Here is a 22,282-nt window from a genome sequence, read left to right as displayed (position 1 = left end):
AGACTCATGGACAGCTTCCACCAGTTGATCATAGTGGGTTCACGACAATCAGCTTACTTAGAAAGGATGGACCATGCCTTTAAAGGGGTCGTCCAAGTTATATAAAACAAAATAAAGCACTGTAAATCTGATGGTCAGCAATATACACTCACCTAAAGAATTATTAGGAACACCTGTTCTATTTCTCATTAATGCAATTATCTAGTCAACCAATCACATGGCAGTTGCTTCAATGCATTTAGGGGGGTGCTCCTGGTCAAGACAATCTCCTGAACTCCAAACTGAATGTCAGAATGGGAAAGAAAGGTGATTTAAGCAATTTTGAGCGTGGCATGGTGGTTGGTGCCAGACGGGCCAGTCTGAGTATTTCACAATCTGCTCAGTTACTGGGATTTTCACGCACAACCATTTCTAGGGTTTACAAAGAATGGTGTGAAAAGGGAAAAACATCCAGTATGCGGCAGTCCTGTGGGCAAAAATGCCTTGTGGATGCTAGAGGTCAGAGGAGAATAGGCCGACTGATTCAAGCTGATAGAAGAGCAACGTTGACTGAAATAACCACTCGTTACAACCGAGGTATGCAGCAAAGCATTTGTGAAGCCACAACACGCACAACCTTGAGGCGGATGGGCTACAACAGCAGAAGACCCCACCGGGTACCACTCATCTCCACTACAAATGGGAAAAAGAGGCTACAATTTGCACGAGCTCACCAAAATTGGACTGTTGAAGACTGGAAAAATGTTGCCTGGTCTGATGAGTCTCGATTTCTGTTGAGACATTCAAATGGTAGAGTCCGAATTTGGCGAAAACAGAAAGAGAACATGTATCCATCTTCTGATGGCTACTTCCAGCAGGATATTGCACCATGTCACAAAGCTCGAATCATTTCAAATTGGTTTCTTGAACATGACAATGAGTTCATTGTACTAAAATGGCCCCCACAGTCACCAGATCTCAACCCAATAGAGCATCTTTGGGATGTGGTGGAACAGGAGCTTCCTGCCCTGGATGTGCATCCCTCAAATCTCCATCAACTGCAAGATGCTATCCTATCAATATGGGCCAACATTTCTAAAGAATGCTATCAGCACCTTGTTGAATCAATGCCACGTAGAATTAAGGCAGTTCTGAAGGCAAAAGGGGGTCCAACACCGTATTAGTATGGTGTTCCTAATAATTCTTTAGGTGAGTGTATACATAAGCTAATCATGTTTGAGGCAAAAAATTTTTTATATTTCCTCATTTCCCTAGTTCTGTCCTGGCCCCTTTGTTGACATGCAGTTGCAGAGCTGTGGGGTTATGTAACAACAATCTCTGAGGTTTTCCTCATGGATATTTGTTGGTGTCAGCAAAGACTGCCTTTCCCTCCCTCTGCTCTGCGAAGGGAGTGAATAAAATTACGGCCTTGTCTGCAGTCTGAATACTGGTGTATGTGTGGGATTACAAGTCCCAGCAGTACAGTACAATGACACTGCTGATACACACAGTATCTCCCCCCTACCTGTTCTTGTGCAATGCTGTAGAGACACTTCCTTATAGGTAGCAGAAGAGTACAAAGGAGAGAACTCCTCCAGTGTTTGCCAGCTCTGTGTTTGCAGGGTGAGGAGGGAGGAAGGATCCTGTGCGCAGCATTTATCTCTGGAGAAGAGGAAACCCTGCAGCTGCTCAGTACCTAAGGCAGAGCCTCCTGACGTGAGTCTGTGCTGCTGACAGTAGAAGGGGTTAAATTTTACCAAAGAATCCAGTGGGAGGGTAGACACAGGGCAGACAGCTCAGACAGCAGATCAGGCAGTTCATGGGCCATAGCCAGCAGATCGGGCAGTGCAGGGGGCATGGCTTGTTGCTCATGCCAGCAGAGCCATCACTGTGAGGTTCCATGCACAGAGGCTGAGCTGCTCCTCCTGCTCCCTCAGGCTTGTGCATGGAACGTCATCAGAGCAGGGAAAGAAGCTGACATCACAGGTCTTGTGACCTCAGTTAACTAGGAGAACGGGGCCACTGGAGATGACGTAAGTGAATTAGAAACCCCTTACATTTGCTTAGTTAGAAACATACAAAGAACAAAAAAAAATTGGACATAATAGACAACCCCTTTAAGTTGTAAATAAAATGGCAGCACCTAAAGAAAAGGCTTGATAGCTTTTCACTCCTCTATGTGACTTAAGTGGTACTGGTTTCCATTTATATTGTGTCCATTCACATCCTAGGTCACAGTACTGCTGTAGCTGTCATCTCCCACAATACACTGCATTCTGCTAGCAGGAAACAGGATTTTGTACGTGGCTTTAGACATGACCGAAGAAGAAAATGTGAAATAATTTAGGCTCAGTATAAAGTAAATAATAGTAAGTATTTGGAAAGTTAATCTTTGTTTTCTTTTACTAACTAGAAAGTATAATAAATGCAAAGAACAGACACGCTGATATTTTTTTCACATTTATTGATATATAATAACCAAATGTAAACTAAGCATAACAAAAAAGGTATTTTCTACAAACTTGTATAGGAAAACACACAGAGTTAATAATACAGGGATAAACATATTGGATAAGGTAGTCACACAAACGTTTACGGAAACATTAAAAATAGCTATAAAAAGCAAAGACATAAAATGTATCTTTTGATCCTCTCAAATGCCACACAATGTGATGTGATATGTGAGATATATATATATATATATATATATATATATATATATATACCTATGCATCATAGACAATGCCAATACCACTAGAGATGAGCGAATCAATTCTAAACATATCAAATTTGTTACAAACTTTGCAAACATTTGAATTCTAGTGAATCCCAAACTTTTTCGCTCTTTTTCAGGGTAATCCCTAATAATGCCAGGCACCGTTTTACAGGTCAGAAGACAGAAGGGAACCACCACTAAAAGGGATCATTTTTGGACCAGTTTTCTAATTAAAAAGAATCAGAGTACAGTGTATTATTAAACAAGCTCTTTGTGCTACCATCCGTTTACCCATCAGCATATATGTTGCATTCTATCACTTTGTCAGTCAACATTACTAATCTCTTCTTGCTGTTAAAGAGCTTGAAAAGGGTTGGATCCGGTCCTAGGAGACTTTTTTGAAGCCTGACCTACCGGATCAGCTTTAATCAATTAAGCGGTTGTCAAGATGAGGCAAACCATGTAGATTTCTTCTGTTTAAAAAAAACCCTGTTCACTGCTTATGGGTATTTATTTTTATTACCAGTAACTATTTTTTACTGCTATAATTTTTACCTTCTTATAAAAATAAGTCCAAGCAGTTTATGCAAACAAATTGCAAATAGATAAATGAGCAATGTCAAGGGGTATTGTTCAAATTTTGTTTTCTTCCACAGCTACATTAAGAGCATGGAAAATACTTTAGAATGCTATCTCCTCTCCAATATTTATGTGAACACAGAAAGGTACAGGGCTTTTTGAAATGAAATCCATCTTTATTCAAAGAAGAGGAGTAGAATTGCAAATTAAATTGTACTGATATTCCATAAAAGCTTAAACTGGCACAACTCGCTGATTGTATATGGCAATAAAACCCCAGAAAACTCAGTGTTTTGCTTTCAAAATGCAATAGAAATGTTTTCTCAATGCTCCTTTCCTGCTTTACTATAAAATCTCATAGTACGCTGACAGTGTGTAAAATCAGAATTTATGTCTTCTTTAACTTACTGGGAGAAATGCACTGGAGTAAAGTCTGCAGAAGTTAAACCAGCAAGGAACTGAAAAGAGATGTAAAGGGTACCTAAATGTGAACCACTTCATTGGAAAACTCCTAAAACCTCTTAAAATTCCCTTCCCTGCCTTGAAACGTACATTGCAGCATTTCCATCTTTATAGATTTGACCACCTGTACTTGAAGGAATATTTTTTTTCATGTATAGGAACTTTATAGAAGTTTTGAGAATTTAATAAAACTGCACCCCCCCCCCCCCCCCAAAAAAAAAAAATATAAGAAAAAAATAATGATAAGCTGAACACTTTGGGGATGAGTAGTCATAAAATATTGATGCATCTCATAGGACTGAAGTTTTCTGACTTTACATATATTGAAACAGTATTCTATGTATTAGCATGTACACCTCTCTCTACTTTAGAGTATATATATATATATCACATATGGTAATATGCCTCCACTTATTCACTTGGTTTTGCCAGAATGGGAAATTTAAGGATGTAGCAGTTAAATATATATCTTCTTAAGAACCTCTAAAATGATGATATTAGTATCAGATAGCTCCTCCAAGATATAATCTAATTTAAAGTGAATGTCAACCTTTGAACATAATTTCATGTGTATATCTAAAATTCTGCGGTAATTTACTTTATACTAATTTTTCAGGAAAGTTCGATTTTTTTTTTGCCAGAGCTCAGAAATGAATCCCTGCTTCTTCTCCTACAAACGTTAAATGAGAAAATACTATCTTTCCATTTTCACTACTAGAGGGAGCTTCATGAAACCATCTGCAGTGTCTCTCTCAATGGTCATGAGGATTCAGAGCTCTGAGCTCCGTTAAGACAAATAAAAAATAAAAAACGCACAAAAAAATTGGACCTACAGTATGAAGGTCAAAAAGGAACACATGTTTAAAGGTGGACATTCATTTTAAATGTCAAGCTTCAGCCCATGACATGACGTGACATGCTGGTAAGCGATGCGGGAGTATTACTCAGATGAAGAATTTGGAACATATGACTGATACCTTAAACTTTGCTATTGAGATACAGATAGCTACCATCTTTATAAAGCTATTATATCCAGGAGAGCCCAAAACCATAATGCTTTTTATTGCACAGCTTTGGCAAAGCTGGTTAGCTATGCTTGCAGAATGATCTTTAGCTCCAGAGATCTCTATGAAGCTTCTATTTCTAGTCCAAAAATATAGATGTTTTGGGGCACACTTATTAAGACCAGCGTTGTAGACGCCGGTCTTAATAACCCCTAAACCTGGCGGTGGATCCGCCGAAGTTATGAAGAGGCGCCGGCCTCTCCATAACTTCGACATATCCTCCACCACTTCTAAATGTAAGCCAGCTCCCTTGCTGTCTTACAATTAGACCATTTTCTCCACCTAAAACAGACGTAGAAAATGGTAAATGAGACGGGCCTACTGGCCTGTCCCCTTCCCCGGCCACGCCATGCCCACAATTTTAGACCTGGCGTGAGCGGGGAAAAGTCACAGATTGCGGCTCAACTTGAGCCACAATCTGTGTCAGAAATATGCCTAATTTAATACCCCTTTATGTTTATTGTATATATTTTAGAGCTAACAATATCAATAGTAAAAAAAAAATACATAGAGATGAACTTCATCTAAGCTCCCCAATAAAAATACATATGCCATACTGTTACATGTTAACTCTACCCATCTCTTTATAGGGAGTCTGTCATCTACTTGTATGTTACTAATGTAAAACTGCTGAAATCTCACTGCAGGTGGCAAACACTGTTCACAAATGGTACCTTTTATTGCTTTGTCTGCTGCTCTGATGGTCCAAAAACAAACTTTGAAGCCATATGCAAATGAGCTTACAGGCGTCCATGGGTGTGGTCTACTGTTGCAAGTACCCAGGCCCTACGACCGCCTAAGGTGTTACTGTCTGGCTGTAAGTCAGCTTAGTATCCTCCTGACGTCACCGTCCTCTGAGCCTGAAATCCCACACCTTCATGGATGCCGTTGCACGCAGTCGGTATAGTATGGTGCATTCTTGGGCCCTGTGGTGATGTGCGCAGAAAAGGAGGCATCATCTATGAACACTTAGGAGCCCAGGTTTGTTTCTGGACCATCAGAGCAGCAGACAAGCCAATAAAAGGTACAATTTGTCAAACGTGTTTGTGACCTACTGTACAGTGTGATTGGGGCAGTTTAACATGAGTAAAATAGATGACACAGGAGATCAGTGCAGTGAGGTAACATTGCAAAAAGTTATGATGGTCTAGACCAGGACCAGGAATTATTTATGCAGCTAAGAAAAATTATGTACAAATACCATCTTTATACTAAATTCGGGATAATTTATGTGATGTGACATTCAAGATTCTGACTTAGGCCTCATGCACATGACCGTAGTTATGGTCCGCAGCCGAGCCGCAGTTTGTGGCTCGGATGCAGACTCATTCACTTCAATGGGGCACTCCGTGTGCTGTCCGCATCCGTTGTTCCGTTCCGAGGCCCCACCCAAAAAATATAGCATGTCCTATTCTTGTCCGTTTTGTGGACAAGAATAGGCATTTCTACAATGGGCCGCCCGTTCCGTTCCGCAAATTGCGGAAGGCACATGGGAGGCTTCCATTTTTTGAAGATTCACGGTTTGCAGACCGCAAAAAACGTCACGGTCGTGTGCATGAGGCCTTAAAGGCAAATAAAAAAATTCTTATCTCGTATCGCAGGATGATGCTGCTGCGTACAGGACTTTTTAAATTTGCATCTTAAGGTGGATTTACGGGCAGATCATCGGGAATGAATGTTCCTGCGAACGCTTGTTCCCAACAATCTGCCCGTGCAAATGTGCTGCCGATCACCCAATGCATGAGCAAAACGTTCGTTAATTGGGTGGTCCTGTCCTTCGTGCAGGCACCACCGATTATCGTTTCTGGGCAGCAGATCGTGTGATCTAAACAGTAAAGCTGTATGGGGATGAGCGATCACAATAGCGATCCGTCGTCCTTATACTGGGAAGGTGATCGCTTCGTGTAAATGCAGCGGTCTCCTTCACCGAACGAGCAGCCGATTGTCGGGAAGGAACGCTTCCTTCCTGACAATGGGCTGCTACATTGTAAGGTGTAAACCCGCCTTTACACGTGATGTCGCTATCGATAAATGGGGGTCATTCTAAAAGTTACACATAATCATATTTTGAAGGGTAGCTCTTGACATCCTCGCTGCGCCGAGACTCATTGTAAATGGATTTCTTGCTCTTGTCTTCATAAGCTGATGTCTTGTAGCCAGCACTTTTGGCAGACACATGGTAGGAAACAGCTTTGTAACTACAGAAAGGAGAGATTATTGAAGGATAAGCACCATTCATTACGTTAGAGATACATTCATTTTCATTGCTATATTTATTGCCACAATTTTCTTCCCATCTGGATTTTTCCCAAATAGATGTAAGATCAAGGCTTGTTTTAGAGAGTTGAAAAGTGAGCAATTGTTTAAGACCCTTATTTATTTAGCATCTCTGGTTATTTGCTGTTGTATGGTAATATTATTTGGGATTTCAGTTGCAGTATTATGTGGGCTCATCAAACTTGAAAGTTTTATTTGGGCACTTATGGGCGTTTTATATGGACTGCATATGGCATTATTATCTTGGCAGTATATGGCAATATATGTAAAGTCAAAACTGTTTTAAATGATAAAAGGCCCTCATTCTCTATAAGATCAGCCCTGTGTGAGAGGTGTCCACGTACGGTATATCTCACTTTGCTCAGTTTCACTAAATATTGGGTCACCTAAGCAGCAATCGGAGAATCATTTATAAGTAGTTAAGCACATACAGCCTAAAACCACCGAATATAACAGAGGAACAGAACAATTCAGAGTTCTAAGAAAAGATGCTTCAGAAGTGATATTTCAGGGAGGATACAATTTTGTACAGAAACAGTGAGGAGAGCTGACGGGTCCTCATTAAACATGGGTGTAAGACATTTATCTGAATAAGACCTTTCTGTAATTTGCTGTTAGGAAAAATGAAGTTGACTTACTTGGTTTCTTCAGGCATTAGACCTCGACATGCTATGCACATCATGACTCCACCAATTACTGAAACACCACCAGCAACCCATCCGACAAACAGAGCAGAACCAAAGGTGTATCTACAAAACAAGGACAAAATATCTGGTGTTAGGATCACATGAGGTGTCATCTCCTCACAAAGTCCAATGCATATCGAGCTGGTGAGTCAAAAAGTAACAGATACAGAACTCTTAACCACTTAACCCATTAAATGGAATCTGACAGCAGATTTGTACCTGCTGTGCCCTCTGCAACTTGATTGACAGGACCAGGCACTGAAAACATCATCACACCTGGCCTTATCAATCAAAGTGGAGAGGGCGATGCAGTTACAGAGAGAGCAGAGCCTCCAGGAGTAATGGCAACACCCCCGTTGCTCCAAGAGGCTCATTAGCATATATTAAAACATCATTTTTCTCAGCAATCTGGGCACATATGAAAAATAGATGTATTCTATTGTTAGTAATTATGCAGCTCTATATTAACATGTATCCTTAGAATTATCTGGTTAACTAAGTATTACTCATGCAGGGAAACACTGTGCTTATAAACATGTGTATGTAAGATTTAGGATAATGGACACAATGATGGAGACAGGACGTATGATAGTGATCTTCCCTCACCTAATATGGAGCTCGTAGTGCGCGCGTCCCTCTGCGCGGCCGCGGGCGCGCTGACGCGGTCTTGGCTCTGACGTGGGACGCCCTGTGCTCTGTTGAGCGCGGCCGTCCTACGTCATCGCTGCGACCGCGTACGCGGTTCGTGCGCCACAGTACACGATGCAAGTGATTCCCTACTATACAGGTGAGGAGTTCTGATACTCTGCCCCCTCGTCAATGTGTCCTTAATCCATTGGCAATGGGCAGATAATAGTGATCCCCAACCAGTGTGCCTCCAGCTGTTGCAAAACTACACCTCCCCAGCATGCCCGCACAGCCAAAAGCTGTGCGGGCATGCTGGGAGTAGTAGTTTTGTAACAGCTGGAGGCACATTGGTTGGGAAGCACTGTTATATGCCCATTTATTAATTTATTAACCCTTGTACAAAGGAAAAGTAAAGCAGTTGTCCATAGCAACCAAATTCCAGCTTTAATTTTTTTCATTGCTATCAGCAACTGTGCCGCTGTTATAATTGGAATCGGTAATTGGTATCGGTGAGTACTTAAATAAAAGTATCGGTACTCGTACTCGGTCTTAAAAAAATGGTATCGGGACATCCCTAATTTTAAGTGTTCTTAATGTCTGTGTGGCCAGTTGGTCGCAACTCTATTTGTACCAATAAACATCAGTGATTTTGTATAAAGTCATGTTGTTGGAGTTGTGATTCGTGATTTAATTAGATCCATATATCTTTTATTGGTTGCACATATGAACATGGGACCAACACAGATGCCTTCAGGCACCAAACACACATGTAACAGGTCAGCCAGTTTCATGGATACAAATCTGCTGAGAAATGCCCTTTAAGGTCAAGGTAAAGTCTGCTGCCATTTCTTACTTGCTGCATTTAAGTTAACAATTGCTACATCTGTACTTCTGTACTTCACTGTGTTGATATTGGCTACAGAGTTACAGAGTATATAGGGGCACATTTATTAAGACCATTGTAGCTGACGGAGGATCCGCTGAAGTTATGAAGAGGCTCAGGCCTCTCCATAAATTCGGCACATCCAGCGCCAGTTCTAAATGTTAGAGAGCTTCCAAGCTGTCTTACATTTAGACCTTTTTCCTACGCCTAAAACACAATTTTAGACCTGGCATGAGTGGGGAAAAGTCACAGATAGCGGTGTAACTAAACATTGTGCTGCCATCTGTGCTTGAAATACGCCTAATTTAGGCATATTTTAGATTAGTGAATGACCCCCATAACATTTAGTGCAAAGCCTGAGTGGGTGGTTCATGACATGGAAAGTAAGGCCCTGCACTAGGTCTAACACAGGATTTCTTAAATTCCTGAAATGGTAATGAATTCTCAAAATTACCTTGTCTGAAGGGTCTGCATACCTCCCATACCTCCCATGCCACTGATGGCTCCACCTGTATACATGCTACTGGTAGTCATCCAGAAATTGGTCACCAGCATATTGGCAAAGACAGATACCCCAATTATGGAGCAAAGACCTTCAAAATACCAAGAAAGATAACATTAATTATTATTTATAATAACATCAAGTTTCTTAATATCACTAAATATGGCAATAAAAAATATAAATATAAATGGGGAGGTAGAAAGATGCCAACTGCTTTTCATTGGGAGCATAAGATAAAATATGACTTAAGGTTCCACAAAATGCATTAGTGTTTGGTTCTGTATTTTCAACACTTCTCCATTATTTGCTTCTTTTGATATATGGTGCAGTAGATGGGGCCACATGTCTTTCTATACCTGTATTTACACTGTGTTAGCACTTTACATTGACCCACAGCTTGGCCTCATGAAATAATGTTCAGCAAACATGTGAGAGTGTGCCGTCACATTATCATGTTTTCACGCTTGACAATAGTTTCCCTTCTATGGAGCTGTGTTACATCTAGTGCTTAGGAAATTGATTTTTGGAATAGAATGAAGATGGCAAATTTTTTGGCATTCTCACATTATTAAATGTGTCAATAAGTGCAGCATGCAAAGGGTTAACAAACAATTACTGTATAAATATAATATGTCATATGCAGGAAATGAAAAAACAAACAGACTTGGTCAGTGGAAGAGGTGTTATGACTACGACAACAGCGTTAGAAAGTCACATACCTTGTTTTGGTCAGAAATTTGACGTTTTATTATTTTATGCTACACTTGCCACTTTTTGTTTAAAGAATGGGTGCAATCTGTGTGCCCCTTAGATACTGAATGGAGTGGCAAGGTAAATGGTCAAACACCTCTCCTGATTGTGGGGATCCCTGGGGTGGGGCAACCAATATTCAAACATTCATCACCTTTGAAGGACAGGTGATACTTGTCTATTGTGAGACAACCCCTTTAAAACATTGTGCCAGAGGTATAACTTGAAGCTTTTTGGTCTCAATACAAAATCTGTAACAGGTTCCCACCTACTATGGGTGTTGTTTGTAATACTAATATATTACGTGATAGAGAGGCCTTTGGACCAAATATAACTGCTACCCAGGGGCGTAATGATCGCGGTTGCAGAGAGTGCGACCAGGCCTGGCGGAGTGGAAGGGGGCCCGCAAGTGCTTTTAGCCAGCCCGGTCCCCCTCTGCTTTGCTTTGCCTATTTAAAAAGTATGTAGAAGTGACTAGTGCGGCTGCGCTGCACACATCTCCATACATACACCCTTTCTGAGCCGCGCCATCATGATCAATGTTGGTGAGACCCAGCGCTGGAGGTCACAGGTCTCGTGGGAAGATGTGATGACGCGGCACAGCAGAGGGTATGGGAGGATATGTTCGCAACTGGCTGCCAGTGAGATGGGACAACCAAATGCGGAACAGAGCAGAGCAGAGATAAGTATTTTTTTCATAGGTATGCACACGCTGAGTGCCATACTAGGGGCACCTGACACCTACCCGGCACTATGAATTGAATTTAGAAAGGGCCGGGAGGCCCACAACAGCTATATGGGCCGCAAAAAACTAAAAATCTATACAGAGTGAGCGGGTGGCAGGGGCTGCACCATACTGGGGGGCACCTGGCAATGGCCCTATAAACTGAATTTAGAAAGAGGGGCCAGCCATATAAGAGGGGGCCACAAAAAATAAAATCTATACAGAGTTAGAGGGGGGCAGGGGCATCCAATCATTCAATTATATACGGCGACAAAATGAAGTATATACAGTCGGTGAGTGGGGGACAAAATGAAGTATATACAGTCTGTGAGTGGGGTCTAAATGAAATATATACAGTCTGAGGGAGTGGGGGCTAAATGAAATATATACAGTCTGAGGGAGTGGGGGCTAAATGAAATGTATACAGGGGGTGGGGTAATGGGGTTGCGGATTAATGGGGGTGGGGTGCCCCAATCCCAAGTTTGCCCTGGGGCCCATAGAACTCTAGTTACGCCAGTCAGATCTCGTCATTGCTCCCTAAAAGTTACTGTGGGGATCAGTTAGCTGTAGGGATATCGCCAGGAGAAGGAAATTTTTCAGTGGTTTTCCCCAGGTAAAAATGGCAGGATTTACTGGAGATCTATTGTTTATGGCTAGTAAGTTTATTTCAGCAATAATTTAGCATTTTCTTTTCTAATCCATAAGTGAAGTATTATGTCCCATATTAAATATATACACATTATCTTATAACAAAAGCCATTGAAAAGCAATTGTAGGTGTTTGCTTAACGCATTTAGTTTAGATAACACAACTCATAAAGCATGTGTGTTAACTCTACTACATCCATTCCTTTTAAAGAAAAGGATGAAAGGACTTTCTCACCTGCAACAATGAACATTACTCCAGATGTCAGGGTGATATTGGCTTTGGCAGAGTCTTCCATGCTTCCAATCCTGATACATTTTAGCGCAAATATGGAAATGAGTAAACCGATTGCCCCAAGTACAATTCCTACAATCATCAAAGCTCTGCATGCCTGGAACATAGCTGTAAAGAGAAAAACATTGGAATTGGTTAATAGTAGTGTTGGTCGAGCACCATAGTGCTACCGAGCACCCAAGCACAATGGAAGTCAATGGGAGAACCCGAGCATTAAACCGGACACCCCCTGCTCTGAAGAGGGGAGGGTGTCTGGTTCATAGGAAAAGGTCAGAAATTGATGGAAACACCACTGAAATGGTATGGGAACAGCATGGTGAGGATGTCTGGATGCATCTTGGACTCCCAGGTCGCTGCTGGGAACGATGTTATCCGAATAGTACACCACTTTTACAGACTGACAATAATACGCACCAAACCGAAGATAAAATAGATTTTAGAGGAAAAATTGTTAGGAAACATTCTTTCCTGTATATTCAATTGTATATAAAGTGCAAGTGCTGCAATAAAATTACAAGCAAGAGGCACTCCGAAACAGCCTGTATATCACATAATGGAGGACCTAATTCACATTGTGGTACAATTGTTCAGGTAGTGGGACTCCTACACTCATAAAACCTATGCACTAAGTGAAAGGGCTGCCAAAAATTACAAGGAACCGGCACTCCAATACACCCTTTATTACACATAAAGGAGGGCATCATACACACCCTTGAAAAATGTGGATTGATGGGCTGCTGGTGACCCTCAAAAACATTAGGAGCAAGGGCCTGCTGGTGACCCTCTAAAACATTAGGGGAGAGGGCCTGCTGCTGAGCTGACCATCTAAAACATTAGGGGTGAGGGCCTGCTGCCAAGCTGACCATCTAAAACATTTTGTGGGCGAGGGCCTGCTGCCAAGCTGACCATCTAAAATATTTTGTGGGCGAGGGCCTGCTGCTGAGCTGACCATCTAAAAAATTTTGTAGGCGAGGGCCTGCTGCCGAACTGACCATCTAAAAACTTTTGTGGGCGAGGGCCTGCTGCTGAGCTGACCATATAAAACATTTTGTGGGCGAGGGAAATTTCTAAAAAACGAATATAAAGCACTATATTTAATATAGTGCTATATATTTGTTTTTTAGAATATTCGTCATTTTTTTCCATCTGAAGTCATGATTCCTCCCTGCTTAAATTGCTTTTGGGCCAATCATGTGTTCAGATGGAAAAAATGACGAATATTCTAAAAACTAATATATAGCACTATATTCTATAGTGCTATATATTAGTTTTTGACCCACGCCTGTATTGATCGCATAATATTCGCATATTACGCGATCGTTACCTTGCCGATTTTCGAGTAAAAAAAAAAGAATGTAGAATATAACGAATATTCAAATTTGCAAATATTCGACGAATATTCTACAAAATATTCGCGAAATATCGCGAATTCGAATTGTACCCCTGCCGCTCATCACTACTGACCATCTAAAAATTTAGGGGTGAGGGTCTACTGCTGAGCTGACCCTCTAAAACATTATGGTTGAGGGCCTGCTGGTGACCCTCAAAAACATTATGGGTGAGGGCCCACTACTGAGCTGACCCTCTAAAACATTAGAAGCGAGGGCAGCCTAATAAGCATGTTGATATGATGGAGGAGGAGGAGAAAAGGGAGATTGAACCATATACCCTTTTTAGTGGTGGAAGGGGTGCATGGAAATACAGTGTATTCAATACACCATAATAGCCACATTTAGAGTGCCTTTATGTTCAGCCATTGAGGGTGTCTTTGTAGCGAGGGTCGAGAAGGGTGAACAACCAGTAATCGGTGTTGGCCAAAATGCGTACAACGCGAGGGTCGCGGGAAAGGCAGCCTAACAAAGTCAGCCATGTGTGCCAGAGTCCCAACAGACAAGACTTCGCTGTCCTCATCAGGAGGATGATTCTCAATCTCCTCATCCTCTTCCTCCTCATCTACCCACCCACGATGAACAGATGGAATAAAACTAACATGGGTACTACCCTCTGTTGTGGAGGCAACCGTCTCCCGCTCCTCCTTCTCCTCATCATTCGCGCTGAAAAGACGAACTGAGGGTGGTCTGGCTATTACCCTGTGTACTTTCTTCCCCCATTTCTACCTCTTCCACATGCAAAGCGTCCGCCTTAATTGTGAGCAGCGAGCGTTTAAGTAGACACAGAAGTGCGATGGTTACGCTGATAATAGCATTATCGCCGCTCACCATCTGTGTTGATTCCTCAAAGTTGCGTAAAACCTCACAGAGGTCAGACATCAATTCCAACTCGTTGCTTGTGAAGAGCGAAAGCTGACTGGAAAGGCAACGACCATGTTGCAGCTGGTATTCCATTACGGCCCTCTGCTGCTCACAAAGCCTGGCCAAAATGTGGAACGTCGAGTTCCAGCACGTGCTCACATTGCACAACAGTCGGTGAGCTGGCAATTGCAAGCGCTGCTTCAGCGTTACCAGACCGGCGGAAGCTGTCGATGACTTGTGGAAATGGGCACACACGTGGCGCACCTTCACCAGTAGCTCAGGCAAATTAGGGTAGGTTTTGAGAAACCACTGAACCACTAGGTTGAACACGTGGGCTAGGCATGGTATGTGTGTGAGCTTGCCGAGCTCCAAAGCCGCCACCAAGTTATGGCCATTATCAGACACAACCATGCCTGGTTGTAGGTTGAGTGGCGAGAGCCACAGCACAGTCTGGTCCCTTATCCCCTGGCACAGCTCTGCGGCGGTGTGCTGTTTGTCACCTAAGCAGATCAGTTTAAGCACGGCCTGTTGCCGCTTCTCCACTGCAGTGCTACACTACTTCCAGCTACTGACTGATGGCTGACTGGTGCTACAAGATGATAATTCTGAGGTGGAAGTGGAGGAGGAGGAGAAGGGGGGGTTGCAGCCACTAACGTAGGTGGTGGCGGAAACCCTGATAGAAGTAGGGCCCGCAATCCTTGGCGTTGGTAGCACCTGTGCCATTCCAGGGTACGACTCGCTCCCGGCCTCCACAACGTAGACCCAGTGTGCTGTAGCGTCCCTGGCCAAAAGCACTAGTCCATGTGTCAGTCGTTAAGTGGACCTTCCCAATAACTGCGTTGGTCAGGGCACGGCTGATGTTACGGGACACATGCTGGTGTAAGGCTGGGACTGCACACCTTGAAAAAGATTAGTGGCTGGGGACAGAGTACCGTGGGACAGCCGCCACCATCAGGCTGGGGAAACCCTCAGTGTCCACAAGCCTAAATGGCATATTTCCAGGGCCAGCAATTTGGAAAGGTGCGCATTTAGTGCTATGGTCTGTGGGTGGGGGTCTGGGTATTTGCGCTTTCATTCAAATGCCTGGGGTATAGACATCTGTATGCTGTGCTGGGACACAGAAGTGGATGTGCTAGCTGATGGTGCTTTCTTGCAAAAGTCCAGGTGCATGGCGGGAGGCATCCGGGCCTTCCTCTTGGACAGGGGATTGACCAGCACGTAACACAGGGGAAGAGGAGGCAGTGGTGTGACCCGCAGACACTGGTTGTGGACCCAGGCGTTCGGCCCACTTTTTTGGGTGCTTTGATGCCATGTGGCGGATCATGCTGGTGGTGGTGAGGTTGCTAGTGTTCATGCCCCTGCTCATTTTGTTACGGCACAGGTTGCAAATGACAATTCTTTTATCGTCCGCACTTTCCTCAAAAAAGCACCAGACTGCGAAACACCTACCCCTTGGCAAGGGAGATTGCCACAAGGGGGTGCTCCGGGGAACAGTTGCGGGCCTGTTTGGTGTGGCCCGCCTTCTCACTTTTGCCACCCCACTGCCTCTTCCAGCCTGTTGCGGTGCTGCAAAACCCTCTCCCCCTGTACTGCTGTCCTCGCTCGGCTTTCCACCCTCCCAGGTTAGGTCAGTGACTTCATCGTCCAGCACCTCCTCTTCTTCTTCCTCACTTATCCTCCTGTCTTGTTGACCTAACAACAACCTCAGTTATTGACAACTGTGTCTCATCCTCATCATGAACCTCTTGAGACATTAATCGCGGTTGACTTATTGGCAACTGTGTCTCATCATCATCATCCACCTCGTGAAACACTAATTGCCGTTCCTCACCGCCATCTTCTTCTGACTGTGGTTGCTCCATAGTTTGGAAATCAGGGCACAAGATCTCCTCATGTCCCTCTTCAAGCGGGCTTGGCGAGAGGCCCAAATCAAGGAATGGCGATGAAAAGACCTACTCAGAATATCCGAGTGTGGGATCACTTATTTGCCAAGACTCTCCATGGTGGGTGGAAGGAGTATCAGGGTGAGTATTCTGTTGACCAGGCTCTTGGCTACTGAGACTGGACTTTGTGGAAGACAGGGTGGTGCTTAACCGACTGGAAGCATTATCTGCTGCAATCCAACCGACCACCTGGACGCACTGGTCTGACTTCGAGAGTGGCGTCCTGCGCCGCACTGTAAACTGGGACATGAAGCTAGGTATCATGGATGAGTGTGTTTCTTGTGCTCTGGCAGCAGGCACAGTTTCACCTTGCGCATATTAAATGGTATATATGCTTGCAAGTATGTCACATGTACAGTAGCGCAGGTTTTGTAAGTGTATGCACAAATAAAGTACACAGAATGTCACAGATATTTTTAGGATGCGCACACGTTAAACAGGAGGTATAGCGCAAGTAATATCGCTATCAACACTGCCTAATAAATAATTACACTGAATGAATGTCACTGATATTTAGGATGCGCACACGTTAAACAGGAGGTATAGCGCAAGTAATGTCGCTGTCACCACCGCCTAATAAAAAGCTACTCTGAATGAATGTCACTTATATTTAGGATGCGCATACGTTAGACAGGAGTCATAGCGCAAGTAATATCGCTATCACCACCGCCTAATAAAAAATTACACTGAATGAATGTTACTGATATTTAGGATGCGCAAATGTTATACTGGAGGTATAGCGCAAGTAATCTCGCTGTCACCACCAGCTAATAAAAAATTACACTGAATAAATGTCACTGATAATTAGGATGCACAAAAATCATACAAAAATCATACAGGAGGTATAGCGCAGATAATGTCGCTGACACCATTGGCGAAAAAAATTACACTGAATTTTACTGATATTTCGGATGCGCTAGCGTTATACTGGAGATGTAGCGCAGGTAATGTCGCTGCCACCAGCAGCAAAAAATTTAGACTGAATGTCACTGATATTTTGGATACGCAAACGTTATACAAGAGATGTAGCGCAGGTAATGTAACTGTCCGCAGCTGATACAGTCTATAGAAAAAGTACACTGGATGTCACAGATATTTTTAGGCTACGCACATGTTAGACAGGAGATGTAGCGCAGATAATGTCGCTTTCTGCAGCGGCCAAACAATTGCAAGCTATTTAGCGCAGGTTGCGCTAAAAATATATATTGCTGCCAGATATAACTATAGTCCTTAACCCCTTAAGGACACAGCCTTTTTACACCTTAGGACCAGGCCATTTTTTGAAAATCTGACCAGAGTCCCTTTAAGTGCTGATAACTTTAAAACGGTTTGACTTATCCAGGCCGTTCTGAGATTGTTTTTTCGTCACATATTGTACTTCATGACACTGGTAAAATGGAGTAAAAAAAAAAATTTTTTTTGCACCAAAAAATACCTAATTTAACAAAAATTTGAAAAAAATTAGCAAATTTCAAAGTTTCAGTTTCTCTACTTCTGTAATACATAGTAATACCCCCAAAAATTGTGATGACTTTACATTCCCCATATGTCTACTTCATGTTTGAATTGTTTTGGGAATGATATTTTATTTTTTGGGGATGTTATAAGGCTTAGAAGTTTAGAAGCAAATCTTGAAATTTTTCCGAAATTTACAAAAACTCAATTTCTAGGGACCAGTTCAGGTCTCAAGTCACTTTGCGAGGCTTACATTATAGAAACCACCCAAAAATGACCCCATCTAAGAAACTACACCCCTCAAGGTATTCAAAACTGATTTTGCATACGTTGTTAACCCTTTAGGTGTTGCACAAGAGTTATTGGCAAATAGGGAGGAAATTTGAGAATTTCATTTTTTTGTCTAATTTTTCATTTTAACCCATTTTTTCCACTAACAAACCAAGGGTTAACAGCCAAACAAGACTGTATCTTTATTGCCCTGACTCTGCCATTTACAGAAACACCCAATATGTGGCCGTAAACTACTGTACGGCCACACAGCGGGGCATAGAGTGAAAGGTGCGCTGTTTGGTTTTTGGAAGGCTGATTTTTATGGACTGGTTTATTTACACCATGTCCCATTTGAAGCCCCCTGATGCACCCCTAGAGGAGAAACTCCCTAAAAGTGACCCCATCTAAGAAACTACACCCCTCAAGGTATTCAAAACTGATTTTACATACGTCGTTAACCCTTTAGGTGTTGCACAAGAGTTATTGGCAAATGGCGATGAAATTTGAGAATTTCATTTTTTTGCCTAATTTTCCATTTTAACCCATTTTTTCCACTAACAAAGCAAGGGTTAACAGCCAAACAAGACTGTATCTTTATTGCCCTGACTCTGCTGTTTACAGAAACACCCCATATGTGGCCGTAAACTACTGTACGGGCACACAGCGGGGCGTAGAGTGAAAGCTGCGCCGTTTGGTTTTTGGAGGGCTGATTTTGCTGGACTGTTTTTTTGGCACCATGTCCCATTTGAAGCCCCCCTGATGCACCCCTAGATTATAAACTCCATAAAAGTGACCCCATCTAAGAAACTACACCCCTCAAGGTATTCAAAACTGATTTTACAAACTTTGTTAACCCTTTAGGTGTTGCACAAGATTTAATGGAAAATAGAGATACAATTTCAAAATTTCACTTTTTTGGCAGATTTTCCATTTTAATATTTTTTTTCCAGTTACAAAGCAAGGGTTAACAGCCAAACAAAACTCATTATTTATGGCCCTAATTCTGTAGTTTACAGAAACACCCCATATGTGGTCGTAAACAGCTGTACGGGCACACGGCAGGGCGCAGAAGGAAAGGAACACCATATGGTTTTTGGAAGGCATATTTTGCTGGACTGGTTTTTTTGACACCATGTCCCATTTGAAGCCCCCCTGATGCACCCCTAGAGTAGAAACTCCAAAAAAGTGACCCCATTTTAGAAACTACGGGATAGGGTGGCACTTTTGTTGGTACTAGTTTAGGGTACATATGATTTTTGGTTGCTCTATATTACACTTTTTGTGCGGCAAGGTAACAAGAAATAGCTTTTTTGGCACAGTTTTTTTTTTTTTTGTTATTTACAACATTCATCTGACAGGTTAGATCATGTGGTAATTTTATAGAGCAGGTTGTCACGGACGCGGAGATACCTAATATGTATACAATTTTTTTTATTTATGTAAGTTTTACACAATGATTTCATTTTTAAAACCAAAAAAATGTTTTAGTGTCTCCATAGTCTAAGAGCCATAGTTTTTTCAGTTTTTGGGCGATTATCTTAAGTAGGGTCTCATTTTTTGCGGGATGAGATGACGGTTTGATTGGCATCTATTTTGGGGTGCATATGACTTTTTGATTGCTTGCTATTACACTTTTTGTGACGTAAGATGACAAAAAATGGCTTTTTTTACACCGTTTTTATTTTTATTTTTTTACGGTGGTCATCTGAGGGGTTAGATCATGTGATATTTTTATAGAGCCGGGCGATACGGACGCGGCGATACCTAATATGTATACTTTTTTTTTATTTATGTAAGTTTTACACAATGATTTCATTTTTGAAACAAAAAAAATCATGTTTTAGTGTTTCCATAGTCTAAGAGCCATAGTTTTTTCAGTTTTTGGGCGATTATCTTGGGTAGGGTATGATTTTTGCGGGATGAGATGACAGTTTGATTGTTACAATTTTGGCGTACATGCGACTTTTTTGATCACTTTTATTACCTTTTTTGGGAAGTAAGGTGGGCAAAATTTCAATTTCATCATAGTTTTTTATTTTTTATTTTTATGGTGTTCACCGTTCGGGTAAAGTAACATGACCTTTTTATAGATCAGGTCGTTACGGACGCGGCGATACCAAACATGTGTAGGGAATTTTATTTTTTTCATTTTTTATCAGTGATAAATGTGTTTTTTGATTTTTACTTTTTTTTCACTTTTATTCACTTTTTTTTGACCCAGACCCACTTGGTTCTTGAAGATCCAGTGGGTCTGATGTCTGAATAATACAGTACAGTACAATATATATTGTTCTGTACTGTATTTTACTTACACTGAACAGATCTATGCCTTTCAGCACAGATCTGTTCAGCACCATGGACAGCAGTACGCCTGAGAGGCGTCCTGTTGCCATGGGAACCTTCCCCGTCTGCTCAGAACTTCGCAGACGGGGAAGGGTAAGGAGGGGATCTCTCGGGGGGCTCTCTGGGGGCTCTCTCCCTCCCCATCGGGGGGCTGCAAAGGCACAGCAGCCCCCCGATGGGAGAGGGAGGGAGCTCCCTGCGCTGTTAACCTTTTCCATACAGCGGTCCGTACGGACCGCTGTATGGAAAGGGTTAAACGGCTGACATCGCATCGCAGATGTCAGCCGTTTATACCAGGGTGCCAGCAATGTGCTGGCACCCTGGTATCCCCACTAGACACCAACGATTATACAAGGGGAGGCGGGCGGGGGATCGCGATCCCACCTGCCGCACCGCCCGCCTCCCGCACCGCCCACACCGCCCGCAACCCTCCCCCTGCACCTCCCGCCACCATAAAAATCATTCGGGGGTGCAGGGGGGGGTGAATAAAACTTTTTTTTTAGGCATATAAAGTTTCTGATCCCCGCGGTCAGGGACTGCGGGGACCAGAAACTTCAGAAATCGCAGCAAACCGCAGGTCTGAATTGACCTGCGGTTTGCCGCGATCGCCGACATGGGGGGGGTCACGGGACCCCCCCGCGCATTTAGCCTAGGTGCCTGCTCAATGATTTGAGCAGGCACCAGGTTCCGATCACTGCCAGCCGCACGGCAGTGATCGAAAATACACAGGGCGTACATGTACGCCCTGTGTCCTTAAGTACCAGGGCACAAGGGCGTACCTGTACGCCCTATGTCCTTAAGAGGTTAAAAGGACTTTTGGGTCTCTCTAGTTTTAGCAATTTAGTGCAGGTTGCACTAAAAATATATATTGCTGCCACACACAATAGTCCTTAAAAGGACTTTTGGGTCTCTAACAAGTTTTAGCAATTTAGCGCAGGTTGCGCCAAAAATATATATTGCTGCCACACACAATAGTCCTTAAAAGGAATTTTGGGTCTATAACAAGCATAAAAGCTAAAATATTCCTATTTCACTCCCTACACTATCTCTCCCTTCTGCTCTCCAGCTCTCCCTGACTATATAGCACCCGATGATGCGTTCCGGCCAGCCAATCATTGTAATGCCACGGCATTACAGTGAATGGCAGTACTTACCTGCATGTTTATCAGGGCACAAGATCTCCTCATGTCCCTCTTCAAGCGGGCTTAGCTCCTCGGAATATCCGAGTGTGGGAATACTTGGTGGAAAGAGTATTCTGTTGACTAGACTGTTGGCTACTGAGACTGGACTTTGTGGAAGACAGGGTGGTGATTAACCGACTGGAAGCATTATCTGCTGCAATACAACCGACCACCTGGTCGCACTGGTCTGACTTTGAGAGTGGTGTCCTGCGCCACCCTGCAAACTGGGACATGAAGCTAGGTATCGTGGATGAGTGTGTTTCTTGTGCTCTGGCACCAGGCACAGTTTCACCGCGCCCAGGGCCACGGCCTCTGAGTGCACCATCAACAGCACGGCCACTTCCCCGTCCCTTACTGCTCGCCTTGCGCATATTAAATGGTATATATGCTTGCAAGTATGTCACACGTACAGTAGCGCAGGTTTTGTAAGTGTATGCGCAAATAAAGTACACAGAATGTCACAGATATTTTTAGGATGCGCACACAAACATTGTGATGCTCGAGTAAAATTAGGCGTTTGGCCGAGCATGCTCGCCCAACACTAGTTAATAGTCGTAATACCATAAGATAACTTCTTCAGAGATTTCTGAGTCTTTAGATACTTCATCAAAGCCCAGGCAATGAAAAGACTTGGTCCCATAAATGAA

General features: G+C 42.9%; 1 protein-coding gene across 2 annotated transcripts in view; it reads right to left on the bottom strand.

Moving 5' to 3' along the window:
- Nucleotides 1-6,759: 6,759 nt before the first annotated feature.
- Nucleotides 6,760-22,282, bottom strand: part of CLDN18 (claudin 18) — a 32,554-nt gene continuing 17,031 nt past the window's right edge. For both annotated transcript variants that reach the window (XM_040430996.1, XM_040430997.1), the window contains exons 2-5: nucleotides 12,132-12,296; nucleotides 9,728-9,866; nucleotides 7,716-7,826; nucleotides 6,760-6,998 (exon numbers count right to left, since the gene is read on the bottom strand). In XM_040430996.1, coding sequence (XP_040286930.1) covers nucleotides 6,851-6,998; nucleotides 7,716-7,826; nucleotides 9,728-9,866; nucleotides 12,132-12,296 — 563 coding nt within the window. In that variant the 3' untranslated portion in view covers nucleotides 6,760-6,850. The remainder of the gene's footprint in view (nucleotides 6,999-7,715; nucleotides 7,827-9,727; nucleotides 9,867-12,131; nucleotides 12,297-22,282) is intronic.

This window comes from Bufo bufo, chromosome 4 (assembly GCF_905171765.1).
Source record: "Bufo bufo chromosome 4, aBufBuf1.1, whole genome shotgun sequence".
NCBI classification, from domain to species: Eukaryota; Metazoa; Chordata; class Amphibia; order Anura; family Bufonidae; genus Bufo; species Bufo bufo.
This window is presented reverse-complemented; position numbering and strand designations above follow the sequence as displayed.